At 39.4% G+C, this 22,046-nt stretch overlaps 1 protein-coding gene across 6 annotated transcripts in view; it reads left to right on the forward strand.

Annotated features, from left to right (window-relative positions):
- Nucleotides 1-22,046, forward strand: part of LOC127438034 (receptor-type tyrosine-protein phosphatase S-like) — a 276,854-nt gene that overhangs the window by 220,292 nt on the left and 34,516 nt on the right. For 3 of the 6 annotated variants that reach the window (XM_051693295.1, XM_051693296.1, XM_051693298.1), the window contains 9 exons: nt 2,685-3,278; nt 4,220-4,314; nt 4,904-5,157; nt 5,811-5,898; nt 6,256-6,483; nt 6,684-6,844; nt 9,366-9,481; nt 14,922-14,969; nt 18,988-19,085. In XM_051693295.1, coding sequence (XP_051549255.1) covers nt 2,685-3,278; nt 4,220-4,314; nt 4,904-5,157; nt 5,811-5,898; nt 6,256-6,483; nt 6,684-6,844; nt 9,366-9,481; nt 14,922-14,969; nt 18,988-19,085 — 1,682 coding nt within the window. The remainder of the gene's footprint in view (nt 1-2,684; nt 3,279-4,219; nt 4,315-4,903; nt 5,158-5,810; nt 5,899-6,255; nt 6,484-6,683; nt 6,845-9,365; nt 9,482-14,921; nt 14,970-18,987; nt 19,086-22,046) is intronic. The other 3 variants (XM_051693297.1, XM_051693299.1, XM_051693300.1) reach the window with 3 other exon arrangements.

Consider the following 22,046-nt stretch of genomic DNA (forward strand, 5'->3'; position numbering starts at 1 on the left):
TGGAAATATCTGGGAATTTTAAAACTGTATACATTTTTCAAATTTTTCTCTGCTCCAAAAATATCTCATCAGCTAGATTTAGCTTTTGTGTAGAGTAAGGGGCCCTCCAGTCCAAACTCAGTGCAACAAATATAACAGTACGCATGTCTCGAGATTTGTACTTTTAAAATTTGACGTTCTTCTTTAACCTGACACAGCATCTAAAAAACAATTACGTGGCGCTGCTGCACGACACACTGAAAAGAAATGGCGAGACACTGCGCAATGGTTAAAGATGTCCGTCTAGTGCATTTTTACATTGAAAAACAGTGCAGACGGATGGAAAAACACATTTGATGTGAACGGCCCCTTAAAACTTTCTCATAAGTGATGTCCAAGTTAATCTGTTTGATGACCAATGGCAGAAGAGACGAAAGTCTGTGAAACTTTTCTAAATGTTTTTTTTTTGGGGGTTTTTTTTTTTTTGCAATTCCATTTGGTGATGCTAGTGGTGCATAAATTACATTAGTTCACTTGTTAAGTAGTGTTTGGGCTGTTAAAATGCATAAAAAATGTCAACTTTTGATGTTTCATATGATGTCATTTTTGTATAATTTTTTTTAAGGAACGTGTCCGACATAGTGATAAACAGTTTTGATGTTACAATCAAAGAGGTGCATCATTGGTTTACCATGCCTTAATCTCAAAGCAGATGTCCTTGAATTGATCTTGTTGATGCATCCTGTTGTCCAAGAGGAAAGACATGGGAATGATTGATTCTTTTCTCCTTTTAGAGCTGACGGTCTTCTACTGATTGATGGGCACTCTGTCAAATCCTGTGTTGTTTCATTTGGTTTGCTGCCACTAATATGCCCAATGGATTGGATGTCCATTCAAATAGTTCACTTAAAAATGGAAATTCTGTCATCATTTACTAACCCTCATGGAATTTCACCCTTATATGACTTTCTTCCTTCTAGGGAACACAAAATGTGAATTTATTTATTTATTTTTGTTAAATATCCTGGCCTCTCATTTACATATAATGTAAGTGAGTGGGAACAGAGGCTTTCAACCTCCAAAATGCATTCTGAAGTCATACAATAGCTTATAGAAGTCATTATTCACTGAGAATCTTGACATCCACCCTATTTTCTTCAAACCACTAATATGCATAAATTGACCACTTTCAGGATACTTTTATGGTGCTTTTTAACAGCCTAATCCTAAAGAATATTCTCTTAAAAAAATCACCTTTTGGGTTCAGAGGAAGAAAGACGACAAATGTTGGGTGAACTATTTCTTTAGTTCTGATGCGTCTTTCACTTTAGATGTCTGAAGGCCAGATCCCAATCAGTTGTGACCATTCTCAGCAGCTTATGCGCTACACTTTTTAAAATTTCCTTCCATCTCTTCCTGTCTCGCACCATCGTTGTGGGAGGTGAGCAGATTGGATGCTAATGCAGGGCTGGAGGTTCTCATCATGAGTGGCCGTTTGGACAGTCTCCACGGCTGTGGGAACACACAATTTTGGATGACTCAGAATCCTCCAGGCCCTGTGGTTATTCTCTTCAATTAATCGGCCCACTCAGGGCCACTTGCTCCAGTCCTGATTGTGGAGAGTGAACAGCTCCTTGTTTGTCTCTGGAGCTTCTTGTCTTATACCATCCAGTGCCAGGATGCCATGGCATGATGATGAGATTACTTTGTAGACTGCAAATTTTGGATTATGGGATTACAAATTGGCATTATGAAATGCACATGTGTGCTGTGGACATAAACAAAATAATGTAAATGTTACTCCAGACCCATATGATGTCCTATCTTCCAAGTCAATTTTGTCTGATCAGCTCTGGAGATGAGAAGGACAGGAAAGAGAGGGAAAATTGGGAATGGGAGGGCATGAGAGTAAACCACAATCCTTTCTTAATCAGTGGCTGTAGGTCAACAGCGGCCGTTAATGCAAGACCTAATGGGAAACGTGCCTGTGGCCCTGTGGAGAGGATTGTGTTTCGTCCAGTGGAGTGGATTGGAGTGCTGTTGGCATTGAAAAGGGAAGCAGGGACCAATCTAGTCGTCTCTCAGATTACGCTGTTTCCCCATCACCTTCATCAGTTCACATCTTTTCAGCTGTTTTTACCCCTCCTAACTGCATCTGTAATCTAGTCATCTGTCACTTTTGTCCTCTTGAAAGTAAGCTCTTGAAGCAGACTGCAACTTTTGTTTAGTAGAATAGTGTGCATGTTAATGTTTATTTCTTAAAAGTTCTCCAAAAATGTAAATTCTTTCATCATTTACCCTCAAAACTGTATTTTTCAAATGTGGTACACAAAAGGAGAAATTCTAAGGAATGTCCAAGCTGACAAAAAAGGCATATGACTCGTGCAGGTCTGAAAAATCTTGAGCTAACAATAATGATTTAGGAACATTTGCAGTTACTTAGGGAGTAGACATATTTTTGCACCTTTATGGCAGTTTGTGCAGTACGTACATGCTTAAAATACTGTAGTTGAAATAGTCCATTTCTCAGGTAGCAGCGTATGGGTTATAATAAATCCTTTTAAAGTTCATTCAGATGCTTTTCCTTTAGTAGAGAGTTACAGGATGAAAAGAGACCTGGTTACACTACAACAAACTTGAGTGCGATACGGTTCATTTGAATTTATCATCTTTCATCTTTTTTCTCTCACTCTCTGTCTCTGCAGTGCCGGGGCTTCCCTTTCTCTCAGTCAACCAAATCTCAGAGACTTCTGCTTTAGTACGCTGGCAACCCCCGGAGTTCATCGCTTCAGGTCTCGAAGTGCAGGGCTATCGGCTACAGTTCGGCCGAAAGGACATGAGCCCTTTGGCCACACTGGAATTTGGTCCTCAGGAACTAGAATATTCCATTAGCAATATCCACCGAGGGGCAACGTACATCTTCAAAGTCTCCGCCAAGTCTAAATCGGGATTCGGCGAAGAAGCTACACGAGAGCTAAGTGTCCCGGAGGAGGTACCTCGAGGTTACCCTCAAATAACCGAACGATCCAACATTACCTGCTGCTCGCTTCAGTTCGCCTGGCTACCTCCAGTGCTAGCCGAACGCAACGGCGCTATAACAGAATACACGCTGGCATATCAAGAGGCCGGTACTGCAGGTGGACCGAAGGAGTTGCGTCTGCCAGCAAGCGAGAATAGCTACACCCTCAACAGCCTGAGGCCCAATGTAGTGTACGATGTGAAAATTCGAGCACACACCAGTGTAGGTCCAGGGCCCTACAGCCCGTCGATCCAGTATCGAACAGTGGCCTTCGAAGCAGGTAGGGCTTCCTCGTTTCTCTGGCCCTCGCCTCAAGGGACTAGAAAAAAAAACAACGTTTTCTACTACAATGCACCTAAACCACGATTAAATAACAACTTACTTGGGAAGCCACTTACCTCACTAACACCCTCCCCTACAAACAAGGTAAAAAGTCAGTAAGTTAAAGTCAGTCAGTTTTGAAAGGGGAGGAGCATCGAGGGTACAAGGTAAGTGCTGATTGGTCAGACACGCCCAGCACACTCACTCATCCAATCACAATTCCCCTAGTGTACAAAAGTAGGCAAGAACCACATCAAGGAGAAACTCATATCTAAAGTGGAATTAGGCAGTTTCGAAACACACTTGTGTACTTTATTTGGGTTTTCTTTATTTTAGTTTTTTGTTTGAAAATTGCACTTTTCTGTACTCACCTCTCCTCCTACCTGCACACTGGGATGGTGTTGCAGCATGGCCTGCCATGATGCACTGCTTACAAGGGTGGGCATGCTATGTTTGGGGTTTGTCCTTGTTCTTGTCAGGCTTTCCTGGCACGGCAGTACTCATCCAAATTTGAGAGCATACAGCAGAGGGTAACTAAGATATAATGCTGGTTCAACTATTCCGGATCCATCTAGAGGGGGATTATAGGTACTGTTCGCCAAATATTTGTGTTGGAGCGGTACTGTCGGGCCAGGACAGGCAGGGTACTGTGCGATTCTGTGGTTCTGTGTTCACCAGTCCAGTCTAGTGTGATGTTTGTCCCAATTGAGCGCCTCCCCCCTCCCCCTTTCACAGCTAACGCAACACTCTGCTTACTCAGAGGGTCCAAACCCTTCAATCCCCCAGGAAAACGGCCTTAACACCAAAAACACTGCTTTCTTTCCCTACAGTCTTGTATCATACTTTTCCATTTCTAAAATGCCAGTCTCATTTTTTTCCCCTTCATTCACATCTGGACAGATGTTCCCAAGAATTTCACAGTGAAGCTGGTCACCAAGACGACAGCGCTGCTCACCTGGAAGTTTTCCGATAGTCGTTCCCCGTACCACTGCAATGTGAGTGAACCTAAGCCACTAATTTGGAATATGGGGCCGGATTCAGGAAAATCTTTGTAAGATTTTCTTATAAGATAAGAATGACTTTTTGGGAATACAAAATATTCTTACCTTTTTATGTTTAAAAATTTAGAAGAAAATGGCATTAGTAAGATGATTTGTAGTCCTTATTTTTTAAGTCCTTTTTTTGAATCTGGCCTGTCTTGCAAGTATATGAAACCTGATGTACGATCAATTTTGTCCATCGTATTTACTGTAATCTGATGATACAAAAACAACACTGAAGTCAACATGAAATGAAAATGTACCCTTCCACTTTAAGAGATAGTCCCTGACATAAGGGTGCTAAGCAACTGTGAACTGATGTTTTTGCATCATTGCTTTTGCTACATGGTAGAGTTTTGCACAGCTGGAATGCTGCATTGACCAATCAGCATTCAAGACCACAACTTTTGTAATCAGTTTTGTAATTGGAAATACATCACATTACGGGAAAAAATTGGTTGCGAACAACATTTCATGTTGACTTCAACATTGTAAACACCTGCATAACACTAAATGAATCGCAATTGCACCCCGTCATTCACAGATCGAATACAATCGACAAAAGGTTGCAGTTGATGCTAGGATGACCAAAACTCTCATTACCAACCTGCGGCCTAACACCACCTATGAGTTCAGAATCACGTGCCAGGAGAGCAGCGAGGGTGGACCCAAACACAAGCTTGTCGCCAGAACAGCGCCACCTATTTTGGTCCGAAAGCCCGAGTTGGACCAGAAAAGAGAGCCAGACAACACCCTGACAATTCTCTTCCCACTGCTGGAAACCAAAGACATGATCAAGTGAGGAAAAGAAAAATAATTGCTCTGGTAACAATTTAAGCAGATGTGAATGCTTGGTCAATGCATTGCAAGTTACGGTCCTGTTGTGCATAATGTGGATTCTTGTCCTCGTTAGAATTACTTTTATATATCTTTGCCCATTGAGGTAGCTTGTTGACAGTTTAACTAACTTTATCTTACTTGCTTAGCGAGATTCTCTTTAAACTGTTGCTCCAGTTGTTGACCTGAAAGAGAAAACTGACCATCGAATAATACTTGCAACTACGGAAGTTTTATTTCACGAGACGTTTGTGTTTGTACTCAAAAACATGTCCGAGTGCAATTCACAATGCAACTCAAGTTCACATTGCCAACAAGGAGGTATTAAACTGGTAACATTGTTGCCTCCTATTTGGCAACAATAAGAATGCAACGTGTACATTTCACCGTACAGTGTGTCAAATCAAGCTGGCGTAGCAAGAAGCTTCTTTGTTTACGTTCATGTATATACAATAAAATTTGGTGAATTTATGCATGTAGATAAAGCATTGTGTTCTTGAATGTGTATATGTTTTAATTCAGAACCTTGTTTTATTTTATGGCACTGTATTTTTATAATGATTTTTGCTGTGGGGAATTATTCATTTGATTATACCATCTTGTCTGAATTGCAGGGCCATCTATGTTGTGGTCGTTCCGCTGAAGAAGGGTAGAGGGCCAATCAGACACATTAAAACTCCTGATGAGCTGGACCTTGAAGAGGTGAACATGTCTACACCTTCTTTTGTCTGTTTCCTTTGTTCTTTGTCCTTGTTTCACAGACACAGTGGAGCCAGAGCCATAGAAGTGCTCCTACAGGAGCATTGTGGAAATGTTCCCAATGGGTTTGTCAGGGAGAGGGGACAATTACACAGCTCTTATCCTGCTCACTGGCAAACTGCCAAGTCTCAGTCACTTGACCTTGAGCTGTGAAAGGCTCAGTTGTGCCTGTAATCCATATATGTATTATTGTATTCATTCTGACTTCAAAATTATTTGTTTCTTATGGAAATTCATGCTGGTCTAAACTGTTCTTTTCAGTAGCGTGATCATTCTCAACAATATTGTTTTCTTCCACAGATTTTGGGCGAGAAAAGACTCAGTCAACGTCACGCCCGAACCACCCGTCAACTCAAGCAGGTGGATGGTATGAGGCCCTACATCGCTGCCAGCTTCAAGCCCTCATTCATGCCACCATCATTCACCCTGGGCAACCAGATGGTGTACAGCGGCTTTGAAAACAGGGCGTTGGATCCTGGGCAGGAGTATGTCTTCTTCATCCTAGCTGAGCTCAACACCACTGGAGGGGTGAGTGAACCATCCCACAATGAATTTCTATGTAAATCGTAAATTGTCGTCTTGAATAGAATTTTCATAAAAATACATTTATGAACAATTCACACTAATATTTTCTGCTGGTGTTTCATGAATATGGCCAATGAGGCTAGGCCTCTCAACTTGAAACAGAAAATGCAACTGAAATATGTATTTTTTTTGTGTTTGTACAGAAAATGTTTGCTTCCAGCCCATACACAGACCCCATCACGGCTCCTGACGTGGATCCTCAGCCAATAGAAACGGGAGGAGACGGCCTCATCTGGGTGGTGGGACCCGTTCTCGCTGTAGTCTTCATAATCTGTATTGTGATTGCGATTCTCCTCTACAAGAAGTGAGTCAGAGCTTCGTTGTGCTAATGAATAAAGAACCAGTTTTTCGTTCTTATCATATACACTACCAGTCAAAAAACTCTGGAATTAAAAAGAAAGAATGAGTAGGAGTGTGTCCAAACTTTTGACTGAAAGTGTAAACCTTCAAACCAAAACGATGTTACTGTAAATACATTTGTAATTAATGACAAGTCGTTTAATATACCTTATTTTATAGACTTTGCTCCTAGTGTTAGCATGGTATCTTCAAGGTTCAAAGTCGAAATGAGGAGAGCAGTCAATTTTAACGTATCAAAAATGAATGAGGTGATAAATAATAGCCGATAGTTTCAGAGAAGCCGCGTCAGATCTCTCCGACTTTTAGCAATGCAAACGCGGCCAAACTCAAAAGGGACGCTATTCCTCATTAGAACAAGGTTAAAAGATGCTGCCTCCTGGGTAGTATTTCCTTATTGGCAAGACCTTGAATTTGAACTCTAGTGTCTTGAGATTGTATAGCCCCACGCTGGGCACAAACATGATATTTAACAGGTCTGTCCAAATGCAGATGAGGTTAATCTGGCATCGCTAGCCTGCCCTGTGAATTTAAATGCACTCTATTGATTTTTTTTTTCTTCTCCCCCTTGTTCTCTTGTTGTTTTTTCACGTTTTATATATTTATTTCTCTTCAATGCTTTCTGTGGAAGCAGCAAGCCTGACAGGTAAGGCTTAGCTGTACTTTATTACTGTTTTCAAGAGGGCAAACGAAAACAACCCACCTCAGCATAAAAGCTGGTTTTAATTAGATGGTGGAGGAAAAACTGCAGAATGAAATGGCGGGTTCGACCAACGTGCCTTTCGGCTTCCTGGCAAGACTGTGTTGTTTGCGGTCATAGCTTGGTTTGTGCTTGCATTTTGCTTCCTGTATATAGAGGGTGGCCATTTCATGTCTGTGTGATTATAGTGCTTGCAAGGCAGCACTGTATTGATATTCTGTTTAGGGGTTCTTCTAAACCCCTAAACACAAGTATTAACTCTAGCAAATAATTCAACCTGAACCTCTTAAAGGGTTCAAGTTAAGCTCAATCGACAGCATATGTGGCAAAATGTTGATTACCACAAAAAAGCTAAAAAACTAAAGTCTGGGTTACAGTGAGGCACTTAAAAGTTTAGGATTTAAATTTGAAAAATCTCCCACTAGAATGTTCATAGATGTTGATAGAATGTTCAGCATTTAAAATTAATTCGACAATGATGAGGTCACTGTAACATTTGCGTTCTGAATTCTTTCATCTTCCATTTATTTGCATACTAAATTGTGATTGGTCTAAATGGGTGAGTGTCTTGCATCTATTTAGCCATCTTTTGCCAACTTTATGGGCCGCTCAGACGGAACACATTCTTGCGTTAATAAAGTTAGACACAGTGCAACAAATGGAACAGAATGCAAGTGTCTCGAGACACTTTTTTATTGAAGTTGAAGTTCTTTAAATTTGTGACGTGGCACAATTGTCAAAGCACTCATGTTTTCATAGGAAAACCATTCAACGACAGTGCCGATGAATGCAAAGATGTGCTCAGTGTGAACAGCCTCTTATTGATAAGGATGTTATTAGATATTGTCCAGGGATGCTGCACAGATTTTAATATCATATGTAAGACTTTTTTTAAGACTTGAACAAATAAAATTAGAATGGTATGTCCATACCAGATCATATTAAAATTGTTTTATGTACCAATATATCAACACGTGAATTAGAGGTTGACCAATATTGAATTTTGCTGATACAATAATGTGTTGGAAGAAAGGTGATAACTGATAAATAGGCTGATTGGAAAATTGAATGTGTTAAAAATGTTCTTAGCATTTCCTTACTGTGTTGGGCACAGACACAGATGCAAAAAGAAACCAAATTTCCAATAATAACCAGAAAAACAAATGAAGATTTGGTGCATAACGCAGGAATTTTAACTATAAACAAGCCGTAAATACACCGGGGACTCTTATTTTGAACAGTCTGTACTTCCAGTTGCTCACACAAACAGATAAGGGAAAAACTGCTCTGAAACCGCTGGAAACACTGTATCATGAGCTCTCTGCATGCTTGGAGAACAGTGTCGCATCTTCACTTTGAAGCGTGGAGCACATACAGACTATAGATTTATTTAATTAAATCACAGCCTTTTGCAGTTTTAATAATTACATTTGGCCATATCGCGATTCCTGTTTTTCTGTCCCTAAATTTAAGACCTCTTAAAATGAGTTTGTTATATAATTTAAGATATTTAAGACCTTTATATGGCCTTAATTTTTGAAAACTGAATTTAAGACTACCCACGGGAACCCTGTCGTGTGCCGACAGAAAACATAATACTTGCTGAGTGTGATAACAATGGCAATACTGTACATAAAACTATTCTTTTGCTGCCTTGCAAGCACTGCTATTTCATTCAATTAGATATCTAGTTTTGTTTATTTTATATTTTTCTGCCTACTCTGTCAATTTTCATTTAGTCTTTGCATTTTTCTTTTCTTTTATAAAGCAGCAAACGGAAAGAGTCAGAGCCACGTACGAAATGCCTGCTGAATAACGCAGATATCACGGCACATCACCCGACAGACCCTGTAGAGATGAGACGCATCAACTTCCAAACTCAAGGTACACACACATCAACTTGCAAACAATCGACATTACTTTAAACACGGTTTAAACATCATATAACAATAATCTCATGAATCTCACCAAACTTGAAATAATTCACCCCAAAAATCAAAAGAAATAAAATAATATACACCAATCAGCCACAACATTAAAACCACCTGCCTAATATTGTGTAGGTCCCCCTCATGCTGCCAAAACAGTGCCAACCCGCATCTCAGAATAGCACCGTTGTGCATGAAAATCCCAGGAGATCAGCAGTTACAGAAATACTCAAACCAGCCCATCTGGCACCCACAATCATGCCATGGTCCAAATCACTGAGATCACATTTTTTCCCCATTCTGATGGTTGATGTGAACATTAACTGAAGCTCCTGACCCGTATATGCATGATTTTATGCACTGCACTGCTGCCACACGAATGGCTGATTAGATAATCGCATGGATGATTGTTGGTGCCAGATGGGCTGGTTTGAGTATTTCTGGGATTTTCACGCACAACAGTTTCTAGAATTTACTCAGAATGGTGCCAAAAACAAAAAACATCCAGTGAGCGGCAGTTCTGTGGACGGAAATGTCTTGTTGATGAGAGAGGTCAACAGAGAATGTTATATATGTATATATATATAGAAATGGTTAAAGTTTTTATACATCATGGTAGTATTTGTTGTACTGCCTTTAATTTATGCTTATTTAAATAAAACATTTATTATATGACATTATTTTTGTTAACACTTTATTATTGTTATTCAACAATACTATTGCAGCATTTTTTTACATGCACAAATACATTTTGTATAAAAAGTTGCATATGTTAACATTAGATAATTTTATAAACTAATGTGAACAACAAATTAGTATTTAATTAATTAACGTTAACCAGAATTAACAAATGTTGTAATAATTGTTCATTGTTTGTTCATGATACCTAATGCATTGAATATGTTAATGAATGCAACACTATTGTAAGCTGTTTTCTCTCTGAAATACTGAAGTAAATGACCGGCATCATAGTAATGAGATTTTGTGTGGGGGGGTGTTGGGGGGGGGGGGCTTAATCATCATGAAAACTTCTTCATGCAAAACAGAATCACTTGTTTTCTTATGATTTTGGGGTGAAATGTGATCTGGATATGTTTTCATGAGATTCAACCAAACACCCTACAAACACAAGTTCACAGGTGTACATTTGATCAACACTTTGAAGCATATATTGTAAATTAATCTTAATATAACTGTCAATGTAAAGAGCACCTGCTGTTATTTTTTTAATTTGTTATTTCGAAGTCTGCTGATGCAATTTGCAAATAATTGCATACAGACTGGCAATCATCCTTGATTTTCATTCTGAAAGAAGGCCGTGTTATACACTTCAACTTTTGTTGAGAATACTACTCCAACTCTGGGGGGGAGAAAACGTGAATTGAAAGTCTACGTAGCTTTAGAGATGTTTTCATCGTTCCCCTAGTTGTCTCTCCACATCTCATTCCGAACTAGACGATCTTTTCGTCTCATCCAAAATCCTCCAGTTCAAAGAACATTCTTTGCCATTCTCATTTTCGCTGGCTTTGGACGCTAAACCTAGTCTGACATTTCTCTCTAGCTTCTTGAAGTGGCGCGGAGTGAATTTGTTGAAGATGCTGTTCTCTTTCTCTCTCTCTCTCCTGTCCATTCTCTGCGTCTCCCCATCAAACAGCTCTCGTTTCAAAGGCGGTAATCTCGCCGCAGCTTCCTGAGGAGGTCATAGCTCGACCTCTGCCAAGAGCTTTCCATCTACACCGGAGATAAAAGTGAGAGAGAGCTCAAGATAGACGAGAAGTGAGGGAAGAGAATGCGAGAAAGCCACTATCGCCACCTCATTTCCCATAATCGCCCATTGTCAAGTATCTTGTCCGGTTGCAGCCTAATAACACGTCGAAAATGAACCCAGTGGGCTTTTATCTTATTTGCTGTCTTTTTTTCGTCCGCTATGACACTTTCATTCTATCACAAAGAGGCGAGCCAGGTTCGACTTTATTCATTGAAAAGCGTTCATTTGCCATTTTCCTGTTTAAACGAGCCAATGATTTTAAATGATGTCATTATCTCTTTGCTTGGTGAATTTTATTTAAGGGGACATTTAAGCCCAATTAACTAGGACGGGGAACGTTTGTGTCATTTCCATTAGCTAATAGGGGCCATTGTTCAAACTGAACACACTTCAGTTCACATGGATGACTGGCACATATGCCACACAAAGCTGTAACGCAACAGTTGGGAATGGGAAAAAACACCAACATTATGTTCATTTCGTGGTGCATTTAGGGTCAAGTTCTGCTCAATTTCTAGCCTCGTCTTCCTTGCATTAAAACTATTAATCACCTTTGAGAGAAAACATGTTTTTGATAAGTGTGTTGTTTAATGCGACACATTCCGGCTTTGACTGTTGCATAAAGAATGGGTCTTAAAGTAGAAGATTGGTTGTTCCTGTGCACTTTTTAATTATTCTTGTGACTGTGGCTATTGTCTACATCTTCATTATGTGCATCAATCTTTCGTGCTGAGACATTTACTAATGTAAACCTGTGCATTGTTTTAGGCTAGTGTTGTAGGTAAAATCTTGCCAATAGTTAACGCAGTAATTTAAAGCAATTTACATTTATGCATTTGGCAGACGCTTTTATCCAAAGCGACTTATAGTGCACTTATTAAAGGGACAATACCCCCCGAGCAACCTGGAGTTAAATGCCTTGCTCAAGGACACAATGGTGGTGGCTGTGGGGATCAAACCAGCAACCTCTGCTTACCAGTTATGTGCTTTAGCCCACTACGCCACCACCACTCCATTTAACGTTAATATTTAACGGTTACAGCAAAACAATATACAGTACTTGGCAATAAGACTTCCCCTCCTATTCTGTTTTATTCGGAAATACATCACATTCTGCAGGTAAAATGGGTTCCAAATGTTTCACGCTGATGTAAATTTGGGAGTCAGAGAAGCCAAACAACATGTATTTTAAGCGTTGTTTGGGCAGTCTCTCTTTTTTATAGCGTTTGATTGTTTTTTAATGATCGTCAATAGTATAAAGCCATACTGTTTCGCCTTTTAATTTATATAGACAAATACAGATATGGTCACCGATATATCGTAAATCCCTACTTATAATTTCGAAACGGATCCACTCGCTCTTGTTAAGTCTTAGCATTAATTTCTTCACTGAAGGCCTGTCTGAATTGGTATTTTTAAGGTTATGGTTTGGTTTGTGTTACCATCCTCTGCCTGAAGTCCTCACAGATGGCTCAAACAGAGACAACAGAAGTTAAAGACTTTCCTCATTGGCTCTCGCTCTTCTCCGCAGCTTCTTAGACAGCTGGACTAACACTAAATGGTGACCGTATGCCTTTTTACCGCTCAATCAACTCTGAATCTCAATCAAATCGCCATCTGATATTTTGACAATGAGAACAAAAATGTATCCTTTCTTTGTAAATAACAGTATAAATAACTTTATATCGTGTAAACGGTATATTTAATGATATAGGTATTTTTGCTGGAAATGCAACCCCCCAATTTTTTTTTTTGTTTAACCTCCCGAGACCCTGCGTGACTGCTGTGTGCATTTTCAATTTCCCTTCTTGATTTGTAACTAGTAGCACCTAATAAACAAGCAAAAACTAATACAAATTTCTAGAGCAAATAGTTTCCACATATGTGCACAGCGGGACTAAGTTGTGACATAAAAAAAATTCTTACAAAAAAAAAAAAAAGCATTTTTCAGCTTTTGGATGCATCCATTTATTCTCAATGTGATAATGTGATAATGCACAGTGAATATAGGAACAGATTTTTAAAGCGGCATATCAAACATAACTAGAGATGCTACTCTTTACAACCAAACAGGTTTCAATGAAAAAACTCTTACCAGAGGCACTTTTGTTGGTGCTGCGTCCATAGGCAAGAAGTGCGGCAGAAGTTTAACCCTTTAAATGACAGTCTAGAGTCTTGTGAACAGTATTCAGTCGATTTTTATTCATTTAAATTATATGCTGCGTATAGCGAAGCCAAAATACAACGTCCACGCATCTGAAGGCGGGGTCAAATGAGGTTAAAACAAGACTCAAATTAGTAATACATTTGAAATCTGATTTGACGAACCACATTCAACGCCATTGTAAAATAGCCAGTAATATTCTATGTTAATATTCATTAATATTATATCGACAAAATATTATTTATTAATGCGACCAAGGTTGCGCAACATTTTTTGGATTTTTCCCCTTTTTCTCCCAATTTGGAATGCCCAATTCCCAATGTGCTTTTTTAAGTCCTCGTGGTGGCGTAGTGATTCGCCTCAGTCCGGGTGGTGGAGGACGAATCCCAGTTGCCTCCGCGTCTGAGACCGTCAACCCGCGCATCTTATCACGTGGCTTGTTGAGCGCGTTGCCACGGAGACATAGCGTATGTGGAGGCTTCACGCTGTTCTCGGTGGCATCCACGCACAACTCACCACACGCCCCACCGAGAACGAACCACATTATAGCGATCACGAGGAGTTTACCCCATGTGACTCTACCCTCCCTAGCAACCGGGCCAATTTGGTTGCTTAGGAGACCCGGCTGGAGTCACTCAACACACCCTGGGATTCGAACTAGCGAGCCAGCGTATTTTACCACTGAGCTACCCAGGCCCACGTGTTGCGCAACATTTTTATTTTTAATACCATTTTTACGAATGTTTTAATTTATGATTACGAAAATTTAAATGTATTTTTTAATCACTGTTTTATGTTCTTTTTTATTTTTAATTTGCTTTGCACTGTTTGGTTTCACTTTACAAAAATGTTTTGAAATTTTTGTATACGATAACACGATTGCACCGTTAGTTTGCAACCATCAACTACCTACGTGAGCGGCACGTTGCAACGCATCAAAACTAAACTGCTTCCATTATAATCAACAAAGCAGTCTACAGTGAAAACAACAGTTTGCAAAGTTAGCTTCAACGATATAAACAATATAGGAGAATCTCTAAAGGTTGACCCATTTCTACCATTGCATCATCATTCTGCCCAGTCCTAGTGGCGGGCGTAATAAACAGCACCGGCTCTGATGTTGGATGAAGGATGGGAGAATCAGATTTCTGAGAGAGCGAGTGTCCTACTTTTGCTGTCTGACAGACTACTTGGCGTCAGATCCAACACTGAGGACCCTCGCGAGAATCATTCAATCCAGGGGTTGTTCCTTTCTCCTCCCTGTTTAGTAATGCTCAATACACTTTGAAAAATTTATTAGATGAGAGAAATGTGTAAAAGAGGAGTTCTATTTTCTGCTTCTAATTTCCTTTGTTTTGTTTTTTTAAATTCCATTATTTGAGTCCATTTCAAGGTTTTGTTCTCAACTAATTATGAGTACATTAAAAGAGAGTACATTTTTTCGTGTGTTGCTGTTTTTCACAGATTCTGGTCTAAGCAGCCCTCTCAGCGAAGGCGGTTTTGACTACGAAAGTTAGTCCTCACATCTCGTGCTCAGCTTTTGTTGTTGTCTTGCGTTATCTTTTTTTAATGCGTCTTGCCCCACATGCGAATAATGGGTTGTGTTTTCGGAAATACATTTGCATTTGACTCACAAACTGCCAGAACTGCGCTAATTTTCACTCCAGTAACCGTGTGAAAAGTTAAAAGGAGTCATAATTCAGATGAAACTGCATTCACTGGAAATTCGGTACAATTAGCGATTGCCTTTCCTAAATGAAGTGCATAATTTAGGACAAAATTAAGTCAATTTTATATTTTTGCTCGAAAGCCATCTCTCTAGCCTTGTCGCATTTAGAAAAATATTTAATTTTAATTTTTGCCAGAATTTTTACTTATTGCAATGCGAAAGACGTTACTAATTGAAGTGAATAATATAACTCAAATTTTCTGAACAGTTTGTCCTAGATTATACACATGTGGGAAGTTATAATGGAAATTAAAAATGTCCAGTTACTATTTTATCTTAATTACGACTGCTTCTAACTTTCATTTGTAACACAGCTTTTGATCTTCCTTTTTTAATTTATCAATTTTTCATTTGTTATTCAGTCTCTGCTACTCAATTGCTTTGTTCTTACAAGCTGTTTGGCTGCACACTATTAATTCACAGTAAAACCACTGCAATCACAGCTGATGATGTAGAAAAGGTTTGCTGTATGATTTGTTTTACACGGGTCTTGTCTCCACATTCCAACATCCTTATCCTCACCCCTTCTGCCCAGCTGTCCGTTCAGCCCCCCATCACGCTCTCCACCGATGGGGTCGTTCTGCAGGCAGAGATAACGAGCAGAATTAATTAAACCCTCCGCAAACAATGGTCCGACATTTGACACAACCCTCCCGTCTCCCAGCGAGGCAGAAAAAAGGGTAACACGACTCCCTTTTTCGAATATCCCAAGCATTTTCCCTCGCTTTTATATATAAATGAACAAATGCATAAAATGATTTGTGAACAGTAGCAGCGGATATCAAAAGGATTTGTTATTTCCATCACCTGTCAAGATTAAATAAGAGAATGAAAATAGATAATTAGACTGTTTGCTTCTCTCTCGCTCAGTGATCTTCAGTTGATTGCTTGGGATAAAAAGACTCCATGGTGGAGAGAGACCGAAAAATCCTGCAAAAATTATAGAGTTTAAATGAGAAACAGCAGCAGCGTGTCCTGTTGGGCCTTGCTTAAACAGTCTTGCATTAGATTACTACAGTGTCTTTGGAGTAAATACGTAAAGTTTGCTGTGAACGCTATAACAAGCAAACTATTTTGTCTTATGCTGAGGTTAAAGCATAAATTGCATTCGGATCGGATTAAATGTAATTGTTTCTCATGCCATTGCTGGGAGATAGTTCATAAGAACAAACAAACAACAGCTTATTTATGGAGTCGACAGATGAAAATGTTTTTTACGAGTGATTGTTGTTGACAGAGCAAAGTTGAGGAATATGTTGACATTGAAAAGTGTTAATCTTCAGAGCTTGTTGGGTTTTGATTGGCTTTAGATGGCCTCATTGTGTTGTGGTGGCTCAGGTCAGATATTAGGTTTGCTAGACCCTTGCCAGGCAGAACAGACTTTGTGAAGTAACGAGTGTTAGCATTAGCAAATTCGGAATTGCCAGCAAGATTAATCAGTGGACCTAAGACAGGGTAGACGTCATAGTAGACGGAATAAACTATTGAATGAACGGTTCACTGTTCCACATTTTCATTCACAACAAATTCAAAATGTCGCATACCCTGACTTAGGTTTATTGAAGTAGTAGACAAATAGAAATGTACTCGCATAGCTTGGTAAGCCTCATTTTAGTGAAAATGTTCAATTTCAATGCAGAACCCAGGTGTTTTTCAAGGTATCCTTTTAAAGGGGAATTGTGGATGATTTGCTTCAGTTTGTTTGTGTCGTATCATCCAAACTTGTCTTGTTGGGTTTTTTTTTTTTTTTTTGGTTTTTATATATAAAAAAAAAGCATAGAATAGGAAAGTGCCCTGGTCTCAATCAAACCAATGCTAAGTCCATTTGCACCATGCAACGTTTTGAGGAAGAAAAAAAAACTGTGAACAGTAAGTGAAATTGAGGATGGCTAATGTGATTATGCAGATTATTCATGCTTAATTAAATCACAGTATACTTGCAAGATGTCAACATTTAGCCAACGTTTGACCTCACACTGAAGGTGAAGATGAAAGAAAGTTGAACGCCCTCTATAAAAACATTAGCATCCAAATTAGGGCTTATCGAGTCTAGCATTATTGCCCATTTTTACCCCATATTCCGTAACTAATTCATAAGTGGATTAACTCTACACTGAGACCTAGAGAATTGTGGAAGTTTTGGGTCCAAGACATCACAGCTAGCATATATGTTTGAGGGATCAGGAAGGACAGTTGTATCCATAAAGATCTTGTAGAGTGCGTCTCAATCCGCTCCGTAGGGAGTCCACATCGGCTGTATATTCACTTAATGCAAATGTTGTCATATCTTCTTCAGTCTCTTGAGTTGTCAGAAATAGCAGGTGGGCTCATATTTCATGATGGCACTGTACTACTTAATATCTAAAATTAAGATGCACAATGGCATGTTATACAGCGATGTTGTTGACAAATACCAGCTATGTTTTAATGCACGGTCTCTTAACCGCATCCCAGATAACTGAGTCAGCATTGTCCCCATGTTTAGTGGATCAATGCCCTTGCAAGTGCCCCAATTCATGTTCACAATATACTGATTGATGTCGTCGGGAATTAGCAAGCATAATGAAACATAGAGGTTGTTGGAAGGTTAGCATTGGCAACTGCTTTCCGTGATGCGCTTGCTTAGCTTTGGCTGAACAGAAGGTGAGCAGAAACCACGGCACTTCACTTTGGCACTGGTACCATCGGGTCATCTTAACACAGGCCAGAACTCTTTGAGAATAAATCACCCGCCTCAACCTGCCCCAGGACACCAATTACCCCCCTCATCCCTCCTCTGCACCCCAATCATGGCTTAAATGAAGGGTTACATAAGGAAATGTTTGCAATTTTCTGCCAAAAGAGAAGCAGTTAGAAATATTAAGGCACTGAAGTTTACTCCAGGGTCAGGCAATATTGTATTTTTCTAATTCTCGCTCATATTTTTATTTTTTTTATTTTTTGCATTTAGTGTGGAACCTTCCAGTTCTTTCCACAGAATTTAAACGAGTGGTCTTGGGCAAACAAAGAAGAACAAAAAGTCCATATTTTGTTTTGTATTTTGTTACACAAGACTGCAAACAAAATGCAAATTAGTCTTTTTCTTAGTTCTCCCTCTCCTCTGTGAAAAATAGATTTGGCTTTTGATTAAATCAATTACAATTTTGCCTCTGTAGACACCGGCGTATTTCTCAAGGGCAGTTTTTTATGGGGGTTTTTTCCCCCCAATTTATTGTTCTTGTGACTCAGTTTGAAAGAAGGTTTGTTTGGTTTCATGAAGGCAACCAAGCCCATTATTCCTTTCGTCTTGGCTCTCTGAGGACAAACTTATGGTTTGTCGGACACATAGAGTGTTCAAAATGTCATCCTGCTCTTGAGATATTTGGGGGGGAAATGAAATGTTATCACTGTAGCAATATTGCAAAGCTATTAAGCACCATTTGACCCACTATCATTGAGTTGTAATTGGTCTGGGGTTTTTGTAGCACCTTAGCAATCATCCTTAGGTCCTTCCTTTATATCTTCTGCATAAATGCAGTCCGTTTTTATGTATTAGGACAATTCTGATTGGTCATATTGACGACCTGGAGCTCTGGCCTGGTCACACTGTGTCCTTAACATCACCCTTGTGTCCCACTGTCCCTCACTCCAATCCCCACCTCATATTACTACCTGCTTGGGTGTCTCCTTCCACCCCCCTACACCATGATCCTGTCTGCTTGGCCAATGTTTAGATTTGGCTTCTTATTGCCTGTGTTGTCCATGGCCATCTAAGTGATCATGTCTCTTTGTGTCCGTCATCTTCTCCTGATTGGTGTGCAGGTATGATGAACCACCCTCCTATACCTATTGCGGAGCTGGCCGAGCACACGGAGCTACTGAAGGCCAATGACAACCTGAAGCTCTCCCAGGAGTACGAGGTAAGCACATGCTCAAAAAAGAAACCAATTTCTGTTACAATAAAGGAATCGTTAACCTCCAAATTGAAAAAAAAAAAAAAAAAATGTGTATGACTTTCCTCCCCCTGTGGAATAAGAAAAGTGAATATCCTGGCCACTCTTTTCCATATAATAAAAGTGAATGGAGAATGGGTGTGTCAAGCACCAGAAAAGACACAAAAGCACCATAAAAGTGTTCCATATAATTTGTGCACTATATTTGAAGTCTTGTGAAGCCATACAATAGGTTTGTGTGAGGAACAGACCGAAATTTAAAGCTAAGGTTTGTCATTTCTGTGACACTAGAGCCACCGAATAAAATTGAAACGTATACAATGTTTTCAAAACTTGCTTTCTGAATATGCCCCTCATCTGCTGTTGTTCAAACAGTCAGATAGTCCCATCCCCAACTCACGTCATTGGTTGAGTAATGTTGTTGGGGCGGGTCTAAACAGGTCGCTAAAAAAAAACAATTTTTACTGTGCCACACAGACAGTATTTAAATTTTTCAGAAAGTTACATACTTCAGCAAGTGATTATTCACTAATCTTTACCACTAAAATGTCATTTGGTCCACAAAAATAGTGCATTCATGCCATTTTACTCATTTTACTGGCACCAAACTCCATTAGTTCTCGAGTGTCTCATGACCAAACATCAATGACACCATATTTGATTTGAGAGCTGCTGAGAAGCGGAAAATTATCAGTGAATAATGACAGTGAGTAAACTATGAAAATATTCAATATTGGGTGAACTGTTCTTTTAAAGGCTGTTACAAAAATTTAGAGCTACAGCAAGTGGATTTTCCTGTTGAACACTCAGCCTCTTATCAAAGCTGAGACGTTCCCTGTCTTAATTTTAGTATTTGCATGGCAGTTACTCGAGTGTTATGGAGCTTTGCAGTGCCAAGACTGCCTCGGCTTTGACTGCTGGGCTCATAAATGTAGCGGCTTTTGATTAGCGTTCGCTATTGCTGAATCAGCCTTCATTTGCATAGAGGAAATGTCGTCTCCCATCTTAAAGTGCAGTGTGCTATAGCAGCAGTGCCATCAGTATCCCCGGAGCGTAATGCCATCTTAAATGGCAGCCAGCATGAGCCAGACCTTATATCCCAGCAGGAACATGTGAATGGATGAGTTGAGCGAACACACTATTATTTTTGGGACATTGGCTTAGCATATTGATTAGCGTTAGCAGCAAGTGCTAACCATATGAAGAAATGTCAGTCATGAGCAGCTTAGCTTATAAGAAGACTGTTGAATTTATGAGTTTAGTTGATGGAGTTTTTGATTAAAGGGTAAGCACTGTTGAAGTGCCAAAATTAAATATTTTGGGTCATTTAAAACTGCTTTCAGCTACCAATAACAGTACTGTAATCTTAGCATTATTGATTTGAATCAGCAATGTTGATTCGATTTTATCCAAAGCTTGTCTGATAATATACTCCCTGTTGGGGTTGACCAGTTGACTGTATATTAGCCCTTACTTATATTTATTGTGTAGATAGAACGTTACTTAAAATTACACTTCAAGTAAATAATTTAGGTTTTGAGGGTTCAGCTGACAAAAATGGTTGGGACTCCCTTCTCTAGAAAACAAATGACCGAATTGGAAGGCGTTAAGTTTTGGCTGATCTTTAGGGTGCACTAGCATGCCAAATGTAGCTATTAGTTCAGTGAGTGATTTCTACAGAAAAGTGGACGAGAGAAGAGAGGCAAAGTAGGAGATGGAAGGTGATGTAGAAAAATATGTTGGTGGGTTTGTTTACATATGAGGATGTAGGTTAGGTGTTAAGCAGATATATGTTGTGGATTACCAAATTCAAGTTAAAGGGATAGTTCGCCCAAAAATTACAAATCTGTCATCATTTACTGTCCTTCAAATTGTTTCAAATCTGAGTTCCAAACTAATTTTTGGGTGATCTGTTCCTTTAAGATCCTGACTAAATCATCAACCATACATGCACATGAACTGTAAGATCTCAGAAATGGTAAGGTCTGACATCTGGCTTTGTACAGAACCAAAAGAATCCTGGTTGTGTTAAAAACCCATCGGTAGCTTGCAGGGGGGATAAAAGAGACAGGTTTGACAACATAGGCAACCTGTGGAGTATTTGTGCTGTTTTATTTATCCCTGTAATCATTGCAGGTTAAATAGCTACATCAAACCCCTCTTCACTGGTTATTTAGCCCCAATTTCAGCATGCAAAGACGGTCCCCCAAATGAAAACAACCCTCAAGCTAGTAAAAGCTGGGACGGAGCCATAGCCTGCGAATGGGCTCAGAATCATAATGGAATACTAAATTACACTGACAGGGGAATAGAATATTTATTCTGAAATTCTCATATTGGGAATGCGCCAGCATTTATCTTGGCGACGTCGGGCCGGCTCTAATACACCTCGCTTTCCTTCACAGGAAGGAACGGACTCCTTTATCAGAGTTTCCTTTGCTATTATTCACTGTCCATGTAATGAACTCGACAAAGCTACCTGGCCGAATGCTTGTGAATATTTAAAGCGATACAGACTTTAATTACACTTTAATGTGCAGTGTGATTGCAGGAGGAGCTAGGCTTTTATCTTGTTGCTAATAATTATCTGAGCCTTGTGAACGATTCTCTTGTCTTTGCCATATTTATTCTGATTTTCTCTTTAATTTGCTAATTTTTAGTTTTCCAAGACTGATGGCCTCATTCAACCCCACTTTCCAAAAGAAAAATTGGAGATTGGTGGCTTTTAGTTAATCTATTAGCTTTGAAGCTAATCTAAATGCAGTTGTACTGCTAAAGTTGATCAAATTAACCTTTAGCAAATTTTAAGGTTTTTAATGTCCAGGAAAACTAAACACAAATATTGATGACTCAGGATGCTCTACACAGATTTTGTCCAATCAAATGATCTCTAGAATGAGTTCATCCCCCAAATACCACCTGAAATCG

This window comes from Myxocyprinus asiaticus, chromosome 49 (assembly GCF_019703515.2).
Source record: "Myxocyprinus asiaticus isolate MX2 ecotype Aquarium Trade chromosome 49, UBuf_Myxa_2, whole genome shotgun sequence".
In the NCBI taxonomy this organism is placed as follows: Eukaryota; Metazoa; Chordata; class Actinopteri; order Cypriniformes; family Catostomidae; genus Myxocyprinus; species Myxocyprinus asiaticus.